Raw genomic sequence first — 22212 nt, forward strand, 5'->3', positions numbered from 1 at the left:
CAAAGATCAGACTCATAAACACATCGGCAGGTCCCACTACATGGCTTGTAACCATCTTAGCCCAGTTATAAATTAATTTGTAACTTAAAATCATAGGGACTATTTAATATTATTCAAATTTTGTAGATGCATTTCCACCAACAATCAAAAAAAAAGGAGTGTTCTTTTTTCTAGCTGCCTGGAAATTAAGTAGTCGGGCAAGGGGTTCAAACCTCAACAACATGAGCCCCTGGTAATAAAAAAGAATTGCTGCCCCCATGTCTATGCTAACGAAGTTCCACTTTACGATCCACATAAAAAAGAGCTGCATTAATTTGACCTTCAGGGTCAATAAGAACGATCATTTCCTGAATGGTCCTAATTTTTTTTATCACCTGGTATAGGATCGTTGCCAGTTGAAAATGTCATGGATATTGTGAGAGCAAAAAGAGTCTCTTTTGAAGCTGTTGCCTCTGCCACATTTATAAGACATGGAGTTTCCAGCCCCTGCACATCTTCTTTTTGAAAAACTTTTCGTCCTTTCCTCTGTCACGAAGAAGTCACTGACAGATTTAAAATACTCCAGTATTACCTCATGGCTCCATATAGAGGATCTGCTCTTCAGGAAGCCACAATGGCCGCCATGTTTAGTTAACAATAGAAAAAAATGTGGGTTGGTTTCAAAGAGCTCGAATGGCAAGGTTGTGTCTGGGTCCCCTCTGCATGGGTCGTCCTGACTGCAAATACACAGCACCGGCACTGCAACCTCATCCACATCCCGTAAAGGATCATTCTTCTCCCAGTACAAGTCCCAGCACGGACTGCCCTTCTTTGTGTGACAGAACAGTACCTCTTCCACCTCCCTCAGAGTCCGAGTGGCAAACAATTTATCCATGTCTATGATTTCTCCCAGCACGGTGGTGTACCTAGAGTTGGCAAGATTATTAATAATTAGACTTTTAATGCTATAGTTGATTCAAACTTCATTACTTTATGGAGCTGTGAAAATTCTCTACAGATGCTATTTCTAAGATCCAACATTCAGTTGGAAAAATGTCAACTGGATTTGATCCTTGCAATAGTGACCCTGCATCAAAACCAGGATGCTGCCCACCACCCTGAAAATTAATAGACAACCAATTACCTTGATTGCAGAAGGGCAAATTACAGCCCCATCTCCAACCTCCTTTTCCTCTGTAAAGTCCTTGAATATGTTGTTGCCTCCCAAATCCGTGCCCCTCTTTCCCACAACTTCATGTTTGAATCTCTCCAATCAGGTTTCCTCCCTTGCCACAGCACAGAATCAGGCCCAATGAAAGTTACAAATTATGTCGTCTGTGACTGTGACCATGGAGCATTAGCTGTCCTTGTTTTTCTCGACCCCTCTGCAGCCTTTGACACAGTCAACCACACCATCCTCCTCCAATGCCTATCCTCCATTGTTCAGCTCAGTGGGATTGCCCTCGCTTGGTTCCACTATCCAATCATTGTCAGAGCATCTCCAGCAATAGCTTCTCTTCCCACTACCGCACTGTTACCTCTGGAGTTCCACAAGGGTCTATTGTTTTTGGCCCCTGCCACAAACTTCGTGCCCTTGCCATAGGTTCCACTCCCATCCCTGACCACTGTCTCAGGTTGAACCAGACTGTTCATAACCTTGGCGTGCTATTTAACACCAAGCTGAGCTTCCAAACCCATATCCTCTCCATCACAAAGACTGCCTACTTCCACCTTTGTAACCTTGCCCATCTGCTGCTGAAACCCTCAGCCATGCCGTTGTCATTTCCGGACTCAACTATTCCAATGCAGTCCTGGCTAGACTCCCATCCTCCAACATCCATAAACTTCAACTCATCAAAAACTCTGTTGCCCGTATCCTATCCCAACCAAGTTCTGCTCACCCAACACCCCTGTGCTTGTTGACCTACATTGGCTTTCGTTCTCACAACTCAAATTAAAAATTCCCTTTTATGGCCCCATCCCTCCCTGTTGCTGTAATCTTCTCCAGCCCTATAACCCTCCGAGAGGTCTCTGTTTCTCCAACTCTGGCCTCCTGTGCATCCCCCACTCCCTTTTCCCCAACATTGGAGGCGATGCCTTTAGCTGTCTAAGCCCTACGTTCTGGAATTTCCTCCCTAAACCTCTCCTCCATTCCACCTCTCTTCTCCTTTAAGAACCCTCCTTAAAACCAACCTCTTTGACTGTCACCAGTCTTAATGTCTTGTTTTTTGACTTTGTGTTAATTTGTGTCTGATTACGCTCCTGTGAAGCGCCTTGGGACATTTAATTATGCTAAATGCGCTATATAAATGCACTTTGTTGTTGTTATCTATTGTTATCATACTCTATAATCTACAATGTCAAACAGTGAAAACGGATTCTTAGGCACAGTAGGTTATGATTTTAAGCAGTGGTCACATAACCAGAAAAACTGAAGCAAGTGTCATGTAGCATTGGTTCCATGTTGCTTCAGAAACAGCAGTGAGCATGGGTGAATGGTACTTACATTTATATAGAGCCTTACTACATCAAAATGTCTCCAAGTACTTTCACGCAGTGACTGTTTAAATCAATATTGGATCCAACAAAGAAATGCTGTTAGTTGAACTTTGGCCCATATAGGTTATAAGTCTCTATCTGTACAGATATTAAGAAGGTCTTGTTTGGGGCACTTGCTCTATGTGTTTATATCGAATAAAATCTCACAAATTGTTAATAATTGCTCATCACTGAGGTTCCAATATGATTTTACTTTGGACTACTTTAATTTTTTAATGATTTATTTGTAAGTGATTTATATTATTTTTCCCCTGTTTCAAACCCTTAAAATTCCTGTATCTGCCACATCTTCCATTGTCATTGCATAAGTGAGAGAAATGGGCCGGTTTTACATAGAAACATAGAAGATAGGAGCTCCCCGGCCATCAGAAACATCCTTCCTGCATCTAGTCTGTCCAGACCTGACAGAATTTTATAGGTTTCGATGAGATCCCCTCTCAATCTTCTAGACTCCAGTGAGTATAAGCCCAATCGACACAATCTCTCCTCATACGTCATTCCTGCCATCCCAGGTACCAGCCTGGTGAATCTTCGCTGCACTCCCTCCATGGCAAGAACATCCTTCCTCAGGTAAGGTGACCAAAACTGCACACAATACTCAAGGTGCAGTCTCACCAAGGCCCTGTACAACTGTAGCAAGACATCCTTGTTCCTGTACTCGAACCCTCTTGCTACGAAGGCCAACATACCATTTGCCTTCTTAACCGCCTGCTGCACCTGCATGCTTACCTTCAGCGACTGGTGCACAAGGACGCCCAGGTCTCTTTGCACTTCCCCTTCTCCCAATCTATTGCCATTCAAATAATAATCTGCCTTCCTGTTTTTGCCACCAAAGTGGATAACCTCACATTTATCCACATTATAGTGCATTTGCCATGTTTCTGCCCAATCACCCAACCTGTCCAAATCGTACTGGAGTTTCCTGACATCCTCCTCGCAGCTTACCCTCCCGCCCAGCTTTGTGTCGTCTGCAAATTTGGAGATATTACATCCAATTCCCTCGTCCAGATCATTAATATATATTGTGAACAGCTGGGGTCCTAGGACCGATCCTTGCGGTACCCCACTAGTCACTGCCTGCCACTCAGAAAACGACCCGTTTATTCCAACTCTTTGCCTTCTGTCTGCCAACCAGTTCTCTATCCAAGTCAATACCTTGCCCCCAATCCCATGTGCCTTAATTTTGCACGCTAATCTCTTGTGTGGGACCTTATCGAAAGCCTTCTGAAAGTCCAAATACACCACATCCACTGGTTCTCCCCTATCTATTTTACCAGTTACATCCTCAAAAAATTCCAGTAGATTAGTCAAGCATGATTTACCTTTTGTAAATCCATGTTGACTTTGTCCGATCCTGTCACTGCTTTCCAAGTGCTCTGCTATTACATCTTTTATAATAGACTCTAGCATTTTCCCCACTACCGATGGCAGGCTTACCGGTCTATAATTCCCCGCTTTTTCTCTACCACCTTTTTTGAATAGTGGGGTGACATTAGCTACCCTCCAATCCATGGGTACCGTTCCAGAGTCTATCGAGTTCTGGAAGATGACCAGTAATGCATCTACTATCTCTAGGGCCACTTCCTTAAGTACCCTGGGATGTAGACCATCAGGCCCTGGGGATTTATCGGCCTTTAGTCCCATCAATTTTCCTAACACCATTTTCCTACAAATACTGATTTCTTTCAGTTCCTCTCTTTCATCAGACCCTATGTTCCCCGGCATCTCTGGGAGGTTATTTGTGTCCTCCTTTGTGAAGACAGAACCAAAGTATGTATTTAGTTGGTCTGCCATTTCCTTGTTTCCCATTATAAATTCCCCTGATTCTGACTGTAAGGGACCTACGCTTGACTTCACTAATCTTTTTCTCTTCACATATCTATAAAAGCTTTTACAGTCAGTTTTTATGTTCCCTGCTAGCTTACTCTCATATTCTATTTTCCCTTTCTTAATTAATCCCTTTGTCCTCCTTTGTTGACTCCTAAACTGCTCCCAATCCTCAGGATTATTGCTTTTTCTAGCCAATTTATATGTCCTCTCCTTGGATCTTATGCTATCCCTAATTTCCCTTGTTAGCCACGGTTGAGTCACCTTTTTTGTTTTATTTTTATGCCAAACTGGGATGAACAAATTCTGTAGCTCATCCATTCGGTCTTTGAATGTTTGCCATTGCCTATCCACCATCAACCCTTTGAGCGCCATTCCCCACTCAATCCTACCCAACTCGCTCCTCAGACCATCGTAGTTTCCTTTATTTAAATTGAGGACCCTTGTCTCTGAGTCAACTACTTCATTCTCCATCTTAATGAAGAATTCGATCATATTATGATCGCTCCGACCCAAGGGGCCTCGTACAACAAGATTGCTAATCAATCCTTTCTCGTTACATAAATGAGTGCAACATGTGGGCAGTGCACAAAAATAGTGCTGTGTTAGACATCAGTACTGTGTGCCTGGATTTTGTCTCAGGCCTCATTTGCATCTCCTAGGCACTATGTGGAGGGACACTGAGACCTCCTCTTGGGTGCAGTGATGACAGCCCAGGAACTAAAAGCAGAGCAGCAGGACTTAAAGGGCTGCACATGCTTTAAAGGCTGGGGCCTTGACAGAGCCTATGGAGGAAATAGTGAACCCTGAGCCTGGGTGAAAATTTATCAAGTTCACAAATTGCAAAGAAATATTCTGGGGTGCTTCTGTGCACGTAATTATGCCAGTAGATCATTTTACAATTGGCAGTGCCAAAGACAAAATAGGAGGACAAGCAGGGTGGAATCATTCAGAATGCCAAGCAAGAGGGTAGCTCACATAAGGGCAATCTTGCTTTGATCACAAAGCCATTGAGCAGCTGCTGGAAGAAAGGTCTTAAAGGTAGTGACAAGAGGTGGCTGAGGCCATCGGTAGCACCAGCACTATGCCAAGGACATGGATGCAGTGCTGGAAAAAGTTTAGTGCGTTTAGCAGGAGGGGAAAGTAGGTGCAAACCTTTGCACAAGAGTAAAATTGTTGGACCTGTGGCTACACCCACACGAAACATCCTGTCACACACGGTTCTTTGTTTGGTGACATAACATTTTGTTTGGTGCAGCCTCGTACTCAAATAGGAAACAGTGTCAGGTCACAAGCCACAGAAAGTGCACACAACGCAAGGATGTAATGCATGAAAAAGCAGTGACACAGTCACTTCGCCTCACTCTTAAAGGAAAAGGGACGTGCAAATGTTTTGGGGTGTCCTGGTGCTGCATATATCGATGAAAGTTTAATGTGTCTGTGCTGGAGAAAGAGGCATTGAACAGAAGGTGGACCATAGCTATCCGGAGGAGGGCCTGCAACGGGTTAAGAAGTGACCTCATCTGCAGAATGGACAATAGAAAGAACAGTAATTATGAGTCACTGTCTACTTCACATTACTGATCTGGTTTTGACTCACCTGCTAAGCCAAGTTTTTTGGTAAAGGAGTAGGAACCAGTGATAAAGCCAGGGTGGTCCCGTTTCGAACCATTCCTGGCACCTGAAGATGGGCGAAATGCAGGCAGCCGACGTCACATAACTGGAGGATCCACACTCACCAAGATAGGAAAGCAACAGCCCAGCTCCTGTGCTCTCACTTACAGTGAAAAGTCTGGCATTTGGATGTTTGTACCGAATGTATCTGACTGCTTCTCTCAGATCAGATGGGTCACCAAACTGTTGCAGCTTCAGTGTAGTTAAAAGACTTCCATTCTGGCATCTTCTATTAAAAATCACTGGGCGATGGCCACGATCCAGGGCTGAGGCACAAAGCTTCAAAGACAAAATAATGAATAGTATGATTTAGAACATAGTTTAGTAGAACAGGACTTTTTCTCCACTTGTGGGCAATTGACACTAAAGTGCACACAATCAGGGCTGTGGACTGCTCTGGCCTCACACTCTCTACCACCAAGCGCTTGACTGCCAAGAAATACAATTCAGTATCTGTCCATATTCTGTCATCAGGTAATTTGATCAGAGTGAGTAATGTGAGCATTTATCAGCAGCCTCTTAAGGCCAGTTGATAATGTTTCAGAAAATACATCTCCAACCTAGTAAGGTGCCATATTGGTCCAGCTTGTGTTCTTTCTTCATGCATGGAAATACATTCCAGACAAAGAATTACAGAGAACTACTCCAAACTCAACTTTTCCTTGCTCATGTGCTACCAGGCACTACATGTTGCTTTTATTCAACATAAACTCCATTTTATAGTTTCAATAATAAGATGGTTTCAAGGGGTTTAACAAAAATGATACTTTGCTATTGTACTCAATGACAAGTCTTAGTTGAAATGAGCTCTCCTACACTTCCCTCCCATCACATGTTTTTACTTAGTGTCAGCTGTGTCTCAGTGGGTAGCACACTCGCCTCTGAGTCAGGAGGTTGTGGGTTCATAGTCCCACTCCAGAGACTTGAGCACATAAAGCTAAGCTGACACTCCAGTGCAGTGCTGAGAGAGTGCTGCACTGTCAGAGGTGCCATCTTTCGGATGAGATGTTAAACCGAGGCCCCGTCTGCTCTCAGGTGGATGTAAAAGATCCCATGGCACTATTTCAAAGAAGAGCAGGGGGAGACATTCCCGGTGTCCTGGCCAATATTTATCCCTCAACCAACATTAAAAAATCCAGATTATCTGGTCATTATCACATTGCTGTTTGTGGGACCTTGCTGTGTGCAAATTGGCTGCTGCGTTTCCCACATTACAACAGTGACTCTACTTCATTGGCTGTAAAGCGCTTTGAGACGTCCGGTGGTCGTGAAAGGCGCTATATAAATACAAGTCTTTCTTTCATTTAATTTTCTTCTCCACCAGCTGTGTTATATAGGAGTGCGCTAGCATTTGACTAGGCTGACTTGACAGTGTAAAAAGGGGAGGATTCAACCTCGATCGCTGTGGTCATTGTGGTTGCCATCTTGAAATTGTGTAAGAGCAAAACAAAGTATCAAGTAGATAGGAAAATCATCATCATGGGAAACATTTATTAGTATTTTTAAGGTATTCATCGATAATTCAATCCCAAACTATGGACCATCCTTTTAAATAGTGGAAGCAGGAGTGAAGTTGAATGTGTGGAAGGTTAATTTTTCCACAGAGGGCAATTAACCTGTGGAATGGCATTTCAAATGTGATAGTGAGGACTGACTCCTTGCAGTGCTTCAAGAAGGCATTCAACGGATTTCTGGAAACCTATGAGATAACATCAGAAGTAAGGTAAGATCTTGTGTTATTACTGCTGGGTTTGGGCCTCCTGGGGCTAACTTTATCACCTTTGAGGGGTTGAGGAATTTTGAGGTTTGAGGACATTTTGACAGAGATTCCTGATTGGCTTTGCGTCTCAGCTTTTGCCTTTCCCAGGAGGTTAGGAGGAGGGGCAGGAAGAGCAGGGATTCAGGTTTGAGTTTATTAGCAGGCTTGATGGCATTTTCTCATCCTGAGTACATAACAAAACATAACATCACATCTTATTCAGGCAGTGGTTTGTGGAGACCGACAATTATGTTTTGAATCACAATTCTGGCAGTTATGAGTTCTTAAAAAGGACATTATATACTAGACTAGCACCAGTAAAACTGTTAGCAATACTTCACTAAATTAGAACAGTGTTATGCTCATTCTACAACATCATTTTTGTTTTAAAGCAATCATGAAGTGTAGAATATGAAATATACACATTATATATAAAAATGGAGCGAGAATATGTATTGTAAATTAATATAATGTCATATTGTTTGCACCTTTAGTGATTTGTTATCTACTAGTTTGTAACAGGGATATGTTTAAGCGTCAAATAATTCAGTAAAAGGGAACAATTAACATGCATTGCATTCAAATGTAAGCAACTATAGTCAGTTAAAATGTTTATGATTTTCAGAGCAGTCTTTTGCTTTCTTTATTGGCTGATATTATCTTTAATATTAAAGAAATACAATCTGATTAAAGTCTAATCCCCAGCCTGAATAAAATGTTACGGTGTGGGCTCAATGTGAGATTAAAGAAAGAAATACATTTAAGAACCTTTAATAAAACATTTCCTTCTTTGTCACGGACTGCAGCTAGAGCCCAAATATTGTGTGCGCTGCTTGTGTTATACTGGAGTCGACCTAACGTGAATCTGCGGTCAGATCACCATTGGCAGTCAATGAGTCTGGTCAGTGGTGGTGTATGGGAGCTAAGTTGCAACTTGCCAATATCATACTAAGAACGTGTGGTCAATTTATAAGGATTCTGGTGGAAATTCCGCCCCAAATTCATCATGCAACAACAGTATAACACTAATTAGGCTTAAATGAATCACAAATAATGCTGTGCTTAAATGAGTTACTGTCATGTTCAAATGAATAATTGACAGATTAGCATCTGTAAGGATGAGAAAGCATTGCATTAATCAGCTGCTTCAGGTGGATAGTTCTTTCAATACTGAAAAGCTGGCTTTTATTGCACATTGTGTCATTGTACTATCTGCTAATATTTCCCTTGTGGTCGCAGGCTGTCTGGTGATCTTCAATCAAAGCACGATGCCAATGACTAAATGTTTTACAATTTGCACTTGCAAACTCAGTAAAAAATAAACATCCTATAGCTACACCCAGACTATAATTAAACGGAAGTGGTATAGGCAGGAACATCTTATGCCCTGTGGTGCTTGCTTGAGCAGGGAGGATTAAGCAATTGTAGCTCTAGGAGCCTTCACCTTGGAGTATTGTTAACACATTCTTTTCTACACTGTACTAAGTTTAGATAAAGGCCACAAATAATGTAACAATTCTACCCCTTTCTTAGGTTCACGTATCTTACTGGGTTTTCTTCTGCATATCTTTCTGAAAATGTTTCACCTCTTGGATGCTATCAGGATTATTTTATAATGGGGCCTGAACTGACTTGGGGAAACCAACCTTTAATATTTTTCCACGACAATTCCAATAATTCCCTGTGACATATATAACTTCATACAGGTATAGGGTAGGACATTTTTAACGATTTCATAAATAATTTCAAAGCTATCTTTCATGACTTGTAAACCAACAAAATATTCAAGATTTGCTCTCATATCTCAACTTAGGAACTATATCAACCAGTTTCACTTTCATAGAATCATAGAATGGTTACAGCACGGAAGAAGGCCATTCGGCCCATCGAGCCTGTGCCGACTCTCTGCCAGAGCATTTCAGCTAGTCCCACTCCCCTGCCCTCTCCCCGTAGCCCTGCAACTTTAAATCTGTGTCCTCTGGTTCTCAGCCCTTCTGCCAATGGGAACAGTTTCTCTCTCTCTACTCTGTCCAGACCCCTCATGATTTTGAACACCTCGATCAAATCTCCTCTCAATCTTCTCTGCTCCAAGGGGAACAACCCCAGCTTCTCCAGTCTATCAACGTAACTGAAGTCCCTCATTCCTGGAATCATTCTCGTAAATCTTTTCTGCACCTTCTCTAAGGCCTTCACATCCTTCCTAAAGTGTGGTGCCCAGAATTGGACATAATACTCTAGTTGGGGCCGAACCAGTGTTTTACACAGGTTCATCATAATTTCCACACTTTTGTACTCTATACCTCTATTTATGAAGCCCAGAATCCCGTAAATCTTTTTAACCGTTTTCTCAACCTGCCCCGCCACCTTCAATGATTTGTGCACACATACCCCCAGGTCTCTGTTCATGCACTCCCTTTAGGATTGTACCATTTAATTTATATGTCCTCTCTTTATTCTTTCTACCAAAATGTATCACTTCACACTTTTCTGCATTAAATTTCATCTGCCACGTGTCCGCCCATTTCACCAGCCTGTCTATGTCTTCCTGAAGTCTATCACTCTCCTCCTCACTGTTCACTATACTTCCAAGTTTTGTGTCATCTGCAAATTTTGAAATTGCGCCCTGTACACCCAAGTCCAAGTCATTAATATATATCAAGAAAAGCAGTGGTCCTAGAACCGGCCCCTGTGGAACACCACTGTATACCTTCCTCCAGTCCAAAAAACAACCATTCACCACTACTCTGTTTCCTGTCACTTAGCTAATTCTGTATCCATGCTGTCACTGTCCCTTTTATTCCATGGGCTTCAACTTTGCTGGCAATCCTATTATGTGGCACTTTGTCGAACGCCTTTTGGAAACCCATGTACACTACGTCAACCGCATTACCCTCATCAACCCTCTCTGTTACCTCATCAAAATACTCGATCACTTTGAACCCACGCTATCATCATTTAAGAAAACTTTGGTAAAATATTTTACCATCGCCAGTCAATTAGGTAGGGCTGATGTAAATGGACTGCTCTAAAGCACTCCCAACCTCGTAGTCAGATTTTAAAAATTAAATATCTTAGGAAAAACCACGTTACACCATCTCAAATCAAAGAAAGTGTGTAAAAAGCACAGGGAAAATGAGTCCCTCTCAACACAGACTAGACACATTTCAGGAGCCTCTGAGGGGACTTTATAACTTTCAGATTCTGTTACTGATGATGTTGTGAATCACAGGGTACACAGGAAGTGATATAGTACTGCTAATTTCACTCATATGTGAACATGTGTGAATCGAAGGCCACATCCTCGCCCATAATTATGGCATTCCATGCAGTTTTGGCAAGTATAAATTCTCAAAGCATTAGATTTTGCTGTGGCATTATTATGGATAGTGCTGTGATGATTTTTTTTTCATTCATGGGATATGGGCGTCGCTGGCAAGGCCAGCATTTATTGCCCATCTCTAGCTGCCCTTTGAGAAGGTGCTGGTGAGCCGTCTTCTTGAACCGCTGCAGTCCGTGTGGTGAAAGTGCTCCCACAGTGCTGTTAGGGAAGGAGTTCCAAGATTTTGACCCAGCGACGATGAAGGATCGGCGATATAATTCTAAGTCAGGATGGTGTGTGACTTGGAGGGGAACTTGGAGGTGGTGGTGTTCTCATGCGCCTGCTGCCCTTGTCCTTCTAGGTGGAAGAGATCGCGGGTTTGGGAGGTGCTGCCGAAGAAACCTTGGCGAGTTGCTGCAGTGCACCTTGTAGATGGTACACACTGCAGCCACGGTATGCCAGTGGTGGAGGGAGCGAATGTTTCTGGTGGTGGATGGGGTGCCAATCAAGCGGGCTGCTTTGTCCTGGATGGTGTCAAGCTTCTTGAGTTTTGTTGGAGCTGCACTCATCCAGGCAGGTGGAGAGTATGCCATCACACTCCTGACTTGCGCCTTGTAGATGGTGGCAAGGCTTTGGGGAGTCAGGAGGTGAGACATTCGCTGCAGAATACCCAGCCTCTGACCTGCTCTTGTTGCCACAGTATTTATGTGGCTGGTCCAGTGAAGTTTCTGGTTAATGGTGACCCATAGGATGTTGATGGTGGGGGATTCGGCAATGGTAATGCCGTTGAATGTCATGGAGAGGTGTTTAGACTCTTGCTTGTTGGAGATAATCATTGCCTGGCACTTCTGTGGCGCGAATGTTACCTGCCACTTATCAGCCCAAGCCTGAATGTCATCCCAGTCTTGTTGCATGCGGGCATGGACTGCTTCATTATCTGAAGAGTTGTGGATGGCACTGAACACTGTGCAGTCATCAGCGAACATCCCCACTTCTGACCTTATGTTGGAGGGAAGGTCATTGATGAAGCAGCTGAAGATGGTTGGGCTTAGGACACTGCCCTGAGAAATTCCTGCAGCGATGTCCTGGGGCTGAGATGATTGACCTCCAACCATCTTCCTTTGTGCTAGGTATGACTCCAGCCAGTGAAGAGTTCCCCCCCCGATTCCCATTGACTTCAGTTTTACTAGAGCTCCTTGATGCCACACTCGGTCAATTGCTGCCTTGATGTCAAGGGCAGTCACTCTCACCTCACCTCTGGAATTCAGCTCCTTTGTCCATGTTTGGACCAAGGCTGTAATGAGGTCTGGAGCAGAGTGGTCCTGGCAGAACCCAAATTGGGCATCAGTGAGCAAGTTATTGGTGAGTAAGTGCCGCTTGATAGCACTGTCGGCGACACCTTCCATCACTCTGCTGATGATTGAGAGTAGACTGATGAGGCGGTAATTGGCCAGATTGGATTTGTCCTGCTTTTTGTGGACAGGATATACCTGAGCAGTTTTCTACATTGTCGGATAGATGCCAGTGTTGTAGCTGTACTGGAACAAGTTGGCTAGAGGCGCGGCTAGTTCTGGAGCACAAGTCTTCAGCATGATAGTTGGGATGTTGTCGGGGCCCTCTGTATACAGTGCGCTCAGCCGTTTCTTGATATCACGTGGAGTGAATCGAATTGGCTGAAGACTGGCTTCTGTGATGGTGGGGACCTCAGGAGTAGGCCAATATGGATCATCCACTAGGCATTTCTGGCTGAAGATGGTTGCAAACGCTTCAGCCTTGCCTTTTGCACTCACGTGCTGGGCTCCACCATCATTGAGGATGGGGATATTCCTGGAGCCTCCTCCTCTCGTTAGTTGTTTAATGGTCCACCACCATTCACGACTGGATGTGGCAGGACTGCAGAGCTTTGATCTGATCCATTGCTTGTGGGATCGCTTAGCCCTGTCTATAGCATGCTGCTTCTGCTTCTAAGCCTGCATGAAGTCCCGTGTTGCAGCTTCCCCAGGTTGGCACCTCATTTTTATGTACGCCTGGTGCTGCTCCTGGCATGCTCTTCTACACTCCTTATTGAACCAGGGTTGGTCCCCTGGCTTGATGGTAATGGTAGAGTGAGGGATATGCTGGGCCATGAGGTTACAGATTGTGGTGGAATACAATTCTGTTGCTGCTGATGACCTACAGCACCTCATGGATGCCCAGTTTTGAGCTGCTAGATCTGTTCTGAATCTATCCCATTTAGCATGGTGGTAGTGCCACACAACACGATGGAGGGTGTCCTCAGTGTGAAGACGGGACTTCGTCTCTACAATGACTGTGCGGTGGCCACTGCTACCAGTGCTCTCATGGACAGATGCATCTGTGACTGGTAGATTGGTGAGGACGAGGTCAAGTAGGTTTTCCCCTTGTGTTGGTTCACTCACCACCTGTCGCTGGCCCAGACTGGCAGCTATATCCTTCAGGACTCGGCCAGCTCGGTCAGTAGTGATGTGATCGAGCCACTCTTGTTGATGGACATTGAAGTCCCCCACCCAGTGTACATTCTGTGCCCTTGCTACTCTCAGTGCTTCTTCCAAGTGGTGTTCAACATGGAGGAGTAGTGATTCATCAGCTGAGGAGGGCGGTAGGTGGTAATCAGCAGGATGTTTCCTTGCCCATGGGGTCCAGAGTCAATGTTGAGGACTCCCAAGGCCACTCCTTCCCGACTGTATATCATTGTGCCGCCACCCCTGGTGGGTCTGTCCTGCTGGTGGGACAGAACATACCCAGGGATGGTGATGGAGGAGTTCGGGACATTGGCTGAAGGGTATGATTCTGTGAGTATGACTATGTCAGGCTGTTGCTTGACTAGTCTGTGGGACAGCTCTCCCAATTTTGGCACAAGTCCCCAGATGTTGGTGAGGAGGACTTTGCAGGGTCGACTGGGCTGGGTGTGCCATTTTCGTGCCGAGGTCAATGGTGGGTGGTCCGTCTGGTTTTATTCTTATTAGTGTTTCTTGTAGTGGTTTGTTACAACTGAGTGGCTTGCTAGGCCATTTCAGAGGACAGTTAAGAGTCAACCACGTTGGAGTCACATATAGGCCAGACCAGTAAGGACAGCAGATTTCCTTCCCTGGGTTTTTGCGACAATCCGATAGTTTCATGGTCACCATTACTGATACTAGCTTTTTATTCCAGATTTATTTAATTAACTTAATTTAAATTCCCCAGCTGCCGTGGCTGGATCATTCGTCCAGCCCTCTGGATTACTAGTCCAGTAACATAACCACTATGCTACTGTTCTAATTGTCTTCTAATGAGATATTTAATTTCACATGAAAGCCCTGATATATGGGGCTGGATTTTGTCATTGGGGGCGGGCTGGGGGCGGGTCAGGGGTGTGTCAGGACCCCGCCTCCGATGTGAGGCAGGACAAAAGGGCGATTTTGCCCTAATTGGGCACTTGATTTCCAGCGTGTGAGAACCCCTGGTCCAATGAGTCTTTTGATGCTGAAACTCGCCTCCAATGACATCATCTATGCAGCTGGATTTAAGGCCTGCAAGCAGCCTTGGCTCTTTTTCAGCCTTACAAATTTAGCATCATACTTCTGAGGGATTCCTACTGCAACCATGTCCAGCACCAGACCAAAGTGTGCACCCCAATTCGATGAGAACTCCCTCCAAGCTCTGGTGGAGGGAGCAAGAGCAAATAAGGAAGTGCTCTTTCCTTCTTCAGGGAGGAAAAAGCCTCCCCAGCAGACCAAAGCTGTGTGGCTGCAAGTGGCTCAGGAGGTGAATGCCATCTCAATGTGCAGCAGAACCTGGCTGCAGTGCAGAAAGAGGTTTCATGACCTTCTCCGCACAGGATAAGTGAGTATTCCATCCCCTTGACCCTCAATCTGATCCCCATCGCCTCTCATCACCAGCACTCTGCTATATCAACCTCCTCCTCCATATCCCACTTGACCCTTACATCCCTGCACCCTTAACCATTCCCTCTCTCTGTATGTTCACATTCACTTAACTATTCGATTATGCAGCCCTCACATTCCCTATCACTGTGATGCAATGACAACAACTTACAACACACAGGGAGGGCCCTTGGTCTTGGCAATTCACTCCATCTTTGTCTCCTTCTAAACATCTATGCTATGGATTCTCTACACTCACTCCTTCATTCTCACTCAAACTCCACTTGTCTCCCTCATTGCAGGAAAAGAGAGCCCACAATAAGAGTGAGAGGGCAAGGACAGGAGGAGGGCCACCCTCAAGAGCCCAGCTCACCACTGCGGAGGTGGCCGCCCTGGAGACCGTGGGAGCTGAGGAGGATGCGCAAGTGGGGGACGGACAGACGGGTGCATCAGAGCAAGCTGGTGGAGAATAGTTTTTCATCTCTCTCATTGACATTGCATGAGTGACTGATATGGCTTCTGATGCTGAAACAGATTGATTCTGATGCTCTAATAGATTGACAACTCAATGTGCATGCAACGTTTACCTCACATGACTAACTCTTTCCTTTACTCCCCCACAGGACCAGCGACAGCCCCCCTCCCCACTGTCCAGGAGGAACAGCCTGAGCCCTCAGACTCCTCAGAGAAAGCTGCAACCTCTGAGGGCACAGCGTCAGCAGAATTCAGCGCACCCAGCACCAGCGCAGACACTCACACCTCGGTGGGACCTTCGGGAGATAGAGTAGAGTTGTCACCTGGTGTATCACAGCTCACAAGTGAGCATCAGCAGATAGTGGAGACAGGGACAGCAGTGGAGAGTCCTCGTCGCAGGGTGCAGGACTCTCCCAGCTCAGCTCCACTGCTAGTCGACCCTGTGCCTCCGGGTCCATCCAGAATGAGAGCGGTGCTGGAACTCCAGGAACAGGTGCAGGAGTCTCTGCCAGGTTTTGTCTCCAGGGTCGCTGCGAGTGTGGAGCGAATGGAGGAGTCCATCGCTAACATGAGCAGAGCCTTTGTGGAGGTGTTGGCACATGAACGCATCACCACGGAAAGGATGACAACCTCCGTGGAAAGGATGGCTATGGTAGAGGAGAGGATTGCTACGGCCATGGAGGAGCTAAGTCGCCAGAGTGTTGAAAACATGGTCATGGTTCAGAATAGACTGACATCTCTGGAGGAGCGATGGTCAGCTATTGAGGAGAGAAACCAGACCTTCATGGAAGTCCTCCAGTGCAGAATCAGGTCCTCCTGGCAGCCCCCCCAAGTGCAGCAAGGTGCTGTCAAGCCACTTGCTAGCTCTGAAGTGGGGCTGACCCATGAGAGGGATGTTGGTGGCAGAGAACAAGGAAGTGGGGGCTCCTCTCCAAATGTTCATACTCCCATGCCACTGCAGAGCCCTCAGTCAGAGCCCCACCAGAGTCCTCACCCAACTGAGATTGGCGTCTCAGCCCCTGCACAGCTGCAGGAGCAGCAGACTGTTGCCGAGCCCTCAGAGGCTCGCAACCCCAGAGGACACCCGCCAAAGGTGTTGAGGCAGGAGCAGCAGGAAACTGAGCAAGGGGCCTCCACATTTGCTGAAACCACAGGGGAAGCACCACGTAGGAGCATGCGTAAGAGGAAGATAAAGCACAAGTAGTTACAAGGGTAGTCACTTGGGTGTTCTGTTGTGTTTATTTTTGAAAAGCCATCCATGATTTGATGTGATAAAGAAACTTGATGACAAACTGTTGAAATTGTGGCCTGTGTCATTTTGCAAATGGGACTTCCACATTGAGGGCTTAGGGCGACTTGCAATTGTCAGTATGGTGGTCAGAGTGATAGGAATCCATAGGTTCTTGGCCATTGTCGATGCTCTGGTAAGAAGGTGCGAGGCAAAAGTGTTTGATTGAGCAGGCTAAGCAAATCTGGCCAAGATGAGTGCATCCCTTGCATCCCGGGCAACAATGTGCTCGTGTGCTGCTGCCGCTGGTTGATGCGCCTCCGCAAGCTGTTCATTGTCGATCTCCTCCTCCTCCTCATTTGAGGAGGCTTTGCGATGAGTCACTTGTACCTCAACCAGCTGCAAGCCACGATGCTGTGCCATGTTGTGAAGTGCACAGCAGACCACGATGATTCTGGAGACCCTGGCTGCTGAGTACTGCAGGGCTCCACCTGATCTATCAAGGCATCTGAATCGCATCTTCAGCAAGCTGATGGTTTGCTCGATTATGGATCTGGTGGAAATGTGGCTGGAGTTGTAGCGCTCCTCAGCTTCATTGGATGGGCTCAACGGTGTCATTAGCCACGTCTTCAGGGGATAGCCCTTGTCTCCAAGTAGCCATCCGAAAAGTTGGTCTGGTGGACTGAAGAGTGGAGGCACACTAGACTGCCGCAGGATGAAGGATTCATGGCAACTGCCAGGGTACTTGGAGCAAACACGCAATATTTCCTTCTTGTGGTCACACACCAGCTGCACGTTGAGGGGGTGGAAGCCCTTGCGGTTGACAAAATACCTGGATTGTGATGGGGTGCCTTAAGGGCCACATTTGTGCAGTCAACGATGCCCTGCACCCTTGGAAAACCTGCCAGATTAGCAAATCCAACTGCATGCGCGGTTACACTGGCTTGATCCTTGGAGAATCTGATGTAATTGTGCGCGATGGCAAAGAAGGCATTGGTTACCTGCGTGATGCAAGTGTGTGCGGTCGCCTGGGAGATGCCGCTGATGTCTGCTGTTGATCCATGGAATGAGCCTGAAGCAAAAAAGTTGAGTGCGGTGGTGACTTTGACGGCCACTGGTAAGGGGTGTCCACCCATTCCTCTAGGCTCCAGGTCTTGCTGCAGCATTGCGCAGATGTCACCCGCTACCTCTCGCGAAAGTCTGAGCCTCCTTTAGCACTGCTGCTCAGTCATGTTGAGATAGCTCATCCTCTGTCTGTAGACCTTGTTTTTGGGGTATCTCCTGCGGCGACGTGCTTCTGTGCGCTGGTGCCTTCTTGTCAGGGTTGGGGAGCCACGGGGCCGTATAAATAAGGGGCCGTGCTCTCCGGGCAAGGTAGGTTCTGGACCCAAGTGCAGAAACCAAACAAGAGACAAAGATACCGTACTTTGTTTGAACTTTACTAGATTCACACATAACTAGATTAACACAAGGGACACAGCAATATACATAAGAACTAAAGACAAGAGAACTCGAGACAGAAACACAACAAGCATACATAAGAACTAGAGACAAGTTACAAGACAGCTAGTCAAGATAGGAACTCAGGACAGCTTCCATGAGGAAGCCCACTTGTCTATACTGAGCTTGCGACAAGCTACCACAAGGGGCAAGCGGCTTGCCGAGGCAAGACTCCAGACAAGCTACCCCAAGGGTAATCGGCTTATCAATGCAAAGCTCAAGACAAGCTCCCAACGGCTCCCACATAGCAACACGCTTGTCCAAACAGCACCTTACCAAGACAAGCAACTTAACAGAACAACAGACTTAAATACATCTTAAAACGCAAGCAAGAACCATGGCAACCAGCTTGTGAAGGCAAGCTGCCATAGAGCAAAGGCTAGTCACACAGAGCACCTAGTCAAGACAGAGCACATTGTCAAGACTAACTCCCTGGTTCACCCTAGTGAGGACTGAGCACAGAGTGAAACAACCACAGACCTTATATACCAAGAAAACAGGTGAAACCCATAAACAGCTAACAGGCCATTAAGAATTAACACAGGAAGCTAGGAACAATTAACCAAGGAACAAACAAGTGAAGGTGCTCAGTCTGTTCCTTGCTGTCAGAGGAGAAGGTTGTGCTACTGAGCTGCTCCTGCTGCTGTGGGGTGAGTGTGTGGTTGCCTTGGCCTGGGACCCCAGGCCACCACTACTAGCAGCCTACAGCCATCTACATCATCTACAGAGGTGCCTGGAGAGGAAGGAGTGGAGGACAGAGGAGGAGGCCAGCATTATATCGGGAGAGGCCTTTTCCATCACTGCCTCCCAATTCGGCCTCCAGCCCAGGAGAGGGAGAGAGGGAGAGAGGATACCAAACAGCTCCACTTGGAAGGAGGGGAGGAGCTGCAACTCTAACATCTGCAGGTGGGTGTCTCTGTGCATTCCCCCTAAAGACTTTGCATTCTAGGCGGGGGGAGGAAAAGAAGATGGGCCGAAAGCCTGGCCTAGGTTGGCTGGAGCCTGCCCAGGTGAAGCTTGTTCCTGTACATCGAGAAGACCTGGTGTGGGCTGACCTTGGGCGTTCTCCAGCCTGCCCAGGCGAAGACATCTTCTCCCCCTGCCCGAAGACCAGCTTAAAGACTTTGTGTGTTACCATCGGGGGAGTGCACCCTGCCGACGCCCACCCACCGTCTACCATCTTTGAGTGGGGACCCTGCCTTTGCGGCCCCCCTCCTTCCCACCCCCCCCCTCTCTCTCTCTCTTTGTCCTCTCTCTGCCTCTCCAAAAGGCACCTCCTTTCTTATTTATTATTTGCCAATTGAGCAGAGGGAAGGAAGGGCCCCCTCCCAATTTATACCATCAAGGGGAGAGGCGGCCCAGTACATTTACACTCCCTCTGCTCAGGACTCTTTTACCGAGGCCATTAAAATCTCCAGGCCTGTGACGAAGTTGGGGTGTGTGTAGCTCTTTTTTAAGAACCACCCCATTATGGCCAGTACTTCTTCAGCGGTGACGGGGCCAGCGATGACTTATGCGGCAGCGACGGCCAAAGCCACGGCTGCTCCCGCTGCTGCTGCTGCCCCGTCGCCGTTCCGGCTAATAACTAAGAAGCTTGGGGTGAAGAGCTACACCCACCCCAACATGACCATCGAGGCGTGTGTCAAGGCTATGGCTGGGGTTGTCGGCCCTCCGGCCATAGTGGCCGCCTCGAAGATGTATGGGAAGGCTGTATTCTTCTTGGAGTCCGAGCGGGCGGTGGCCCTGGCCATCGCCAAGGGGCTCACCGTGGGCGGGACCTTGCTGCCGGTGGACCCTCTTGAGGCCACCGCGCAGAGGGTCGTTCTGTCAAACGTCCCGCCCTTTATCGCCGGTGAGCTCCTCCTCCCCCACTTATACCAACTTGGGGAGGTGAGGTCGGGGATTTCTCCGATCCCGCTCGGATTCCGGGAGAGCAGCCTTCGCCATGTCTTCTCCTTCCGGCGCCAGGCCTTTATTCAGCTGGCGCGGGAGGGGGAGACGGACGGGGCCTTTACAGTCCTCCACGAGGGGACCCCATACCGCGTCTTCTGGACGACGGATGGCATGCGGTGCCACGCCTGTAAGGAGGTGGGGCACGTTCGGAAAAACTGCCCCACCTCCAAAGCCGCCAGGGTGACTGGCGTGGCCAAGGCTGGCGCCGCCGCCGCTCCTCCCTCCGGGTCTAGCCGTGCCCCCTCCCAAACAAATGCTACCGGGGCGCGGTCGTCGTCGGAGGCCATCGCCATCCAGGCCTCCGGCGGGGGGGAGGAGGGAGGTCCGGTCGGAAAGAAGGCGCGGTACAAAACCAAAAACCGTAGGGTAGGTCCCCCCGCGGCGGGCGTGCCCCTTAATTTGGAGCCCGACGCCCGAGCGCGTCATCGCGTTGATCGCGGAGTGCGGAGGTGAGGGGGACCTCATGCCTGAGCCCGTGGCCGCGACCGCCGAGGCGGGTACACCAGAACCTGCGGCCGGGCTCGGGCCCGGGGGACCCGAAGAACTCGCTCCACCGGAGGGAGCAGGGGAGGCCCCTGAAGAAATGGAGGCCTCCCTCTACCCCTCCGCACTCAAAAGAAGGTGCGACCCCCTGGACGAGGAGGAGGACCGGGAGGAGGAAGGTCCCTCCAGTCGGGGGGAGTCGTCGCCCGCCGTGGATACTGCGCCCCACCCCACCGCTAACACCATCGCGGGCGAATGGCAGGGGTCGCCTGTCCCTGGGGAGGCTGAGGCAGAGGCGTCTGCCCAGTTGGTGCCTCCCGGGGATGGGGACGAGACCCTGCCCATGGGGGGGGTCGTGGAACAACCCGCGGCGGGGATTGACCCCTTAACGGTGGCTTTGCCCCTCGACGAGTCGGGCGGCTTGGGGTCTGGGTCGGGCGAGCTCGCGGAAGATGAGCTCGCCCAGAGCGGCCCGGACTTTTCCCAGGTGCTGCTCGACTTCGTCGAGGTTTGTAAAAAATTTACCCCATCTGCTGGGTCGGAGGCCAGTGGCATAGCAGAGGAGGGCCCTCTGTCTGTGTCTCCAGCGCCGGGCGACTTGGAGGAGATCGGGTCCACGTACTCTCCCGTCTCTCCGGTTTCTCCGGTCGTTCTGGCGCCTGGGGCGGAGGGGGTCTCCGAACCGCCGCCGTCTTCTGGCCCGGCCCCCCTAGAGGAGCCCAGGGAGGAATCCTCCGCTACCGATCCTGGGGGTGGGATCCGGGCGGAGGCGGGGCCGGCCGTCGCGGCCGAGCCGCCCGATGCGCACTGCGTGGCGGACGGTTCGGCCGCCAGTGGCGACCCCCCGGAGGAGGACGGGGACTCGGTGGTGGGGGCGGAGGAGTATTGGGATTCCGTCGCCGATGAGGCGATGGATGACCTCGCGCCCCTCGCCGGGACCCCCCTCATTCTTATTCCCATTAGGGAACTCCGGGACTTTGTGGCCACGTGCCAGGGTCGCCACAGCACCCGGCGGGCCCTCGACAGATGGTCGGGGCTGGCGCTGCTCATCGGGTCGGCCCGCGTCGCCTACAAGACCATGGGCGAGGACGCGGGCGTGAACCCGCTCGAGCTGCATCAGTTCCGGTTATTTCTCACTGGGCTGCTAAGGGAGTGGCGGTTGACTAGCGGCCGCCCTCCCTTCCCCCGTTAGTTACAAGTAGGGGTTGGTTTATGCTTCTGAAATGAAGATAACCATAGCCAGCCTCAACATCAACGGCAGCAGGGAAGCTAGCCGCAGATTTAATAACTTTTCGGTCCTTCGGGACGGGAAGTATGCGGTGTGCTTCCTGCAAGAAACCCACACCGTTCTGGGAGACGAGGCCACGTGGCTCCTGGAGTGGCAAGGAGGGGTCAACATGAGTCACCTCTCCAGTGTTTCCAGTGGGGTGGCTATCTTGTTGGCCCCGCATTTTCAGCCGGAGATCTTGGGGGTCAAGGAGCTCGTGCCGGGCCGCTTGCTCCAGGTCACTGTTCGCCTGGGGGGCGTGCCGCTCCATCTAGTGAACGTGTACGCCCCTCAGGCCGGTGCGCA

At 48.5% G+C, this 22212-nt stretch overlaps 1 protein-coding gene across 1 annotated transcript in view; it reads right to left on the reverse strand.

Moving 5' to 3' along the window:
- Positions 1-348: 348 nt before the first annotated feature.
- The window catches only part of LOC147102538 (protein ABHD15-like), a 51186-nt gene continuing 29322 nt past the window's right edge, over positions 349-22212 (reverse strand). The window contains exons 2-3 of the mRNA XM_085965059.1: positions 5966-6318; positions 349-905 (exon numbers count right to left, since the gene is read on the reverse strand). Coding sequence (XP_085821185.1) covers positions 371-905; positions 5966-6318 — 888 coding nt within the window. The 3' untranslated portion in view covers positions 349-370. The remainder of the gene's footprint in view (positions 906-5965; positions 6319-22212) is intronic.

Source organism: Somniosus microcephalus, chromosome 22 (genome assembly GCF_052327205.1).
Source record: "Somniosus microcephalus isolate GS21.2 chromosome 22, FLI_Smic_1.0, whole genome shotgun sequence".
Classification (NCBI taxonomy): domain Eukaryota; kingdom Metazoa; phylum Chordata; class Chondrichthyes; order Squaliformes; family Somniosidae; genus Somniosus; species Somniosus microcephalus.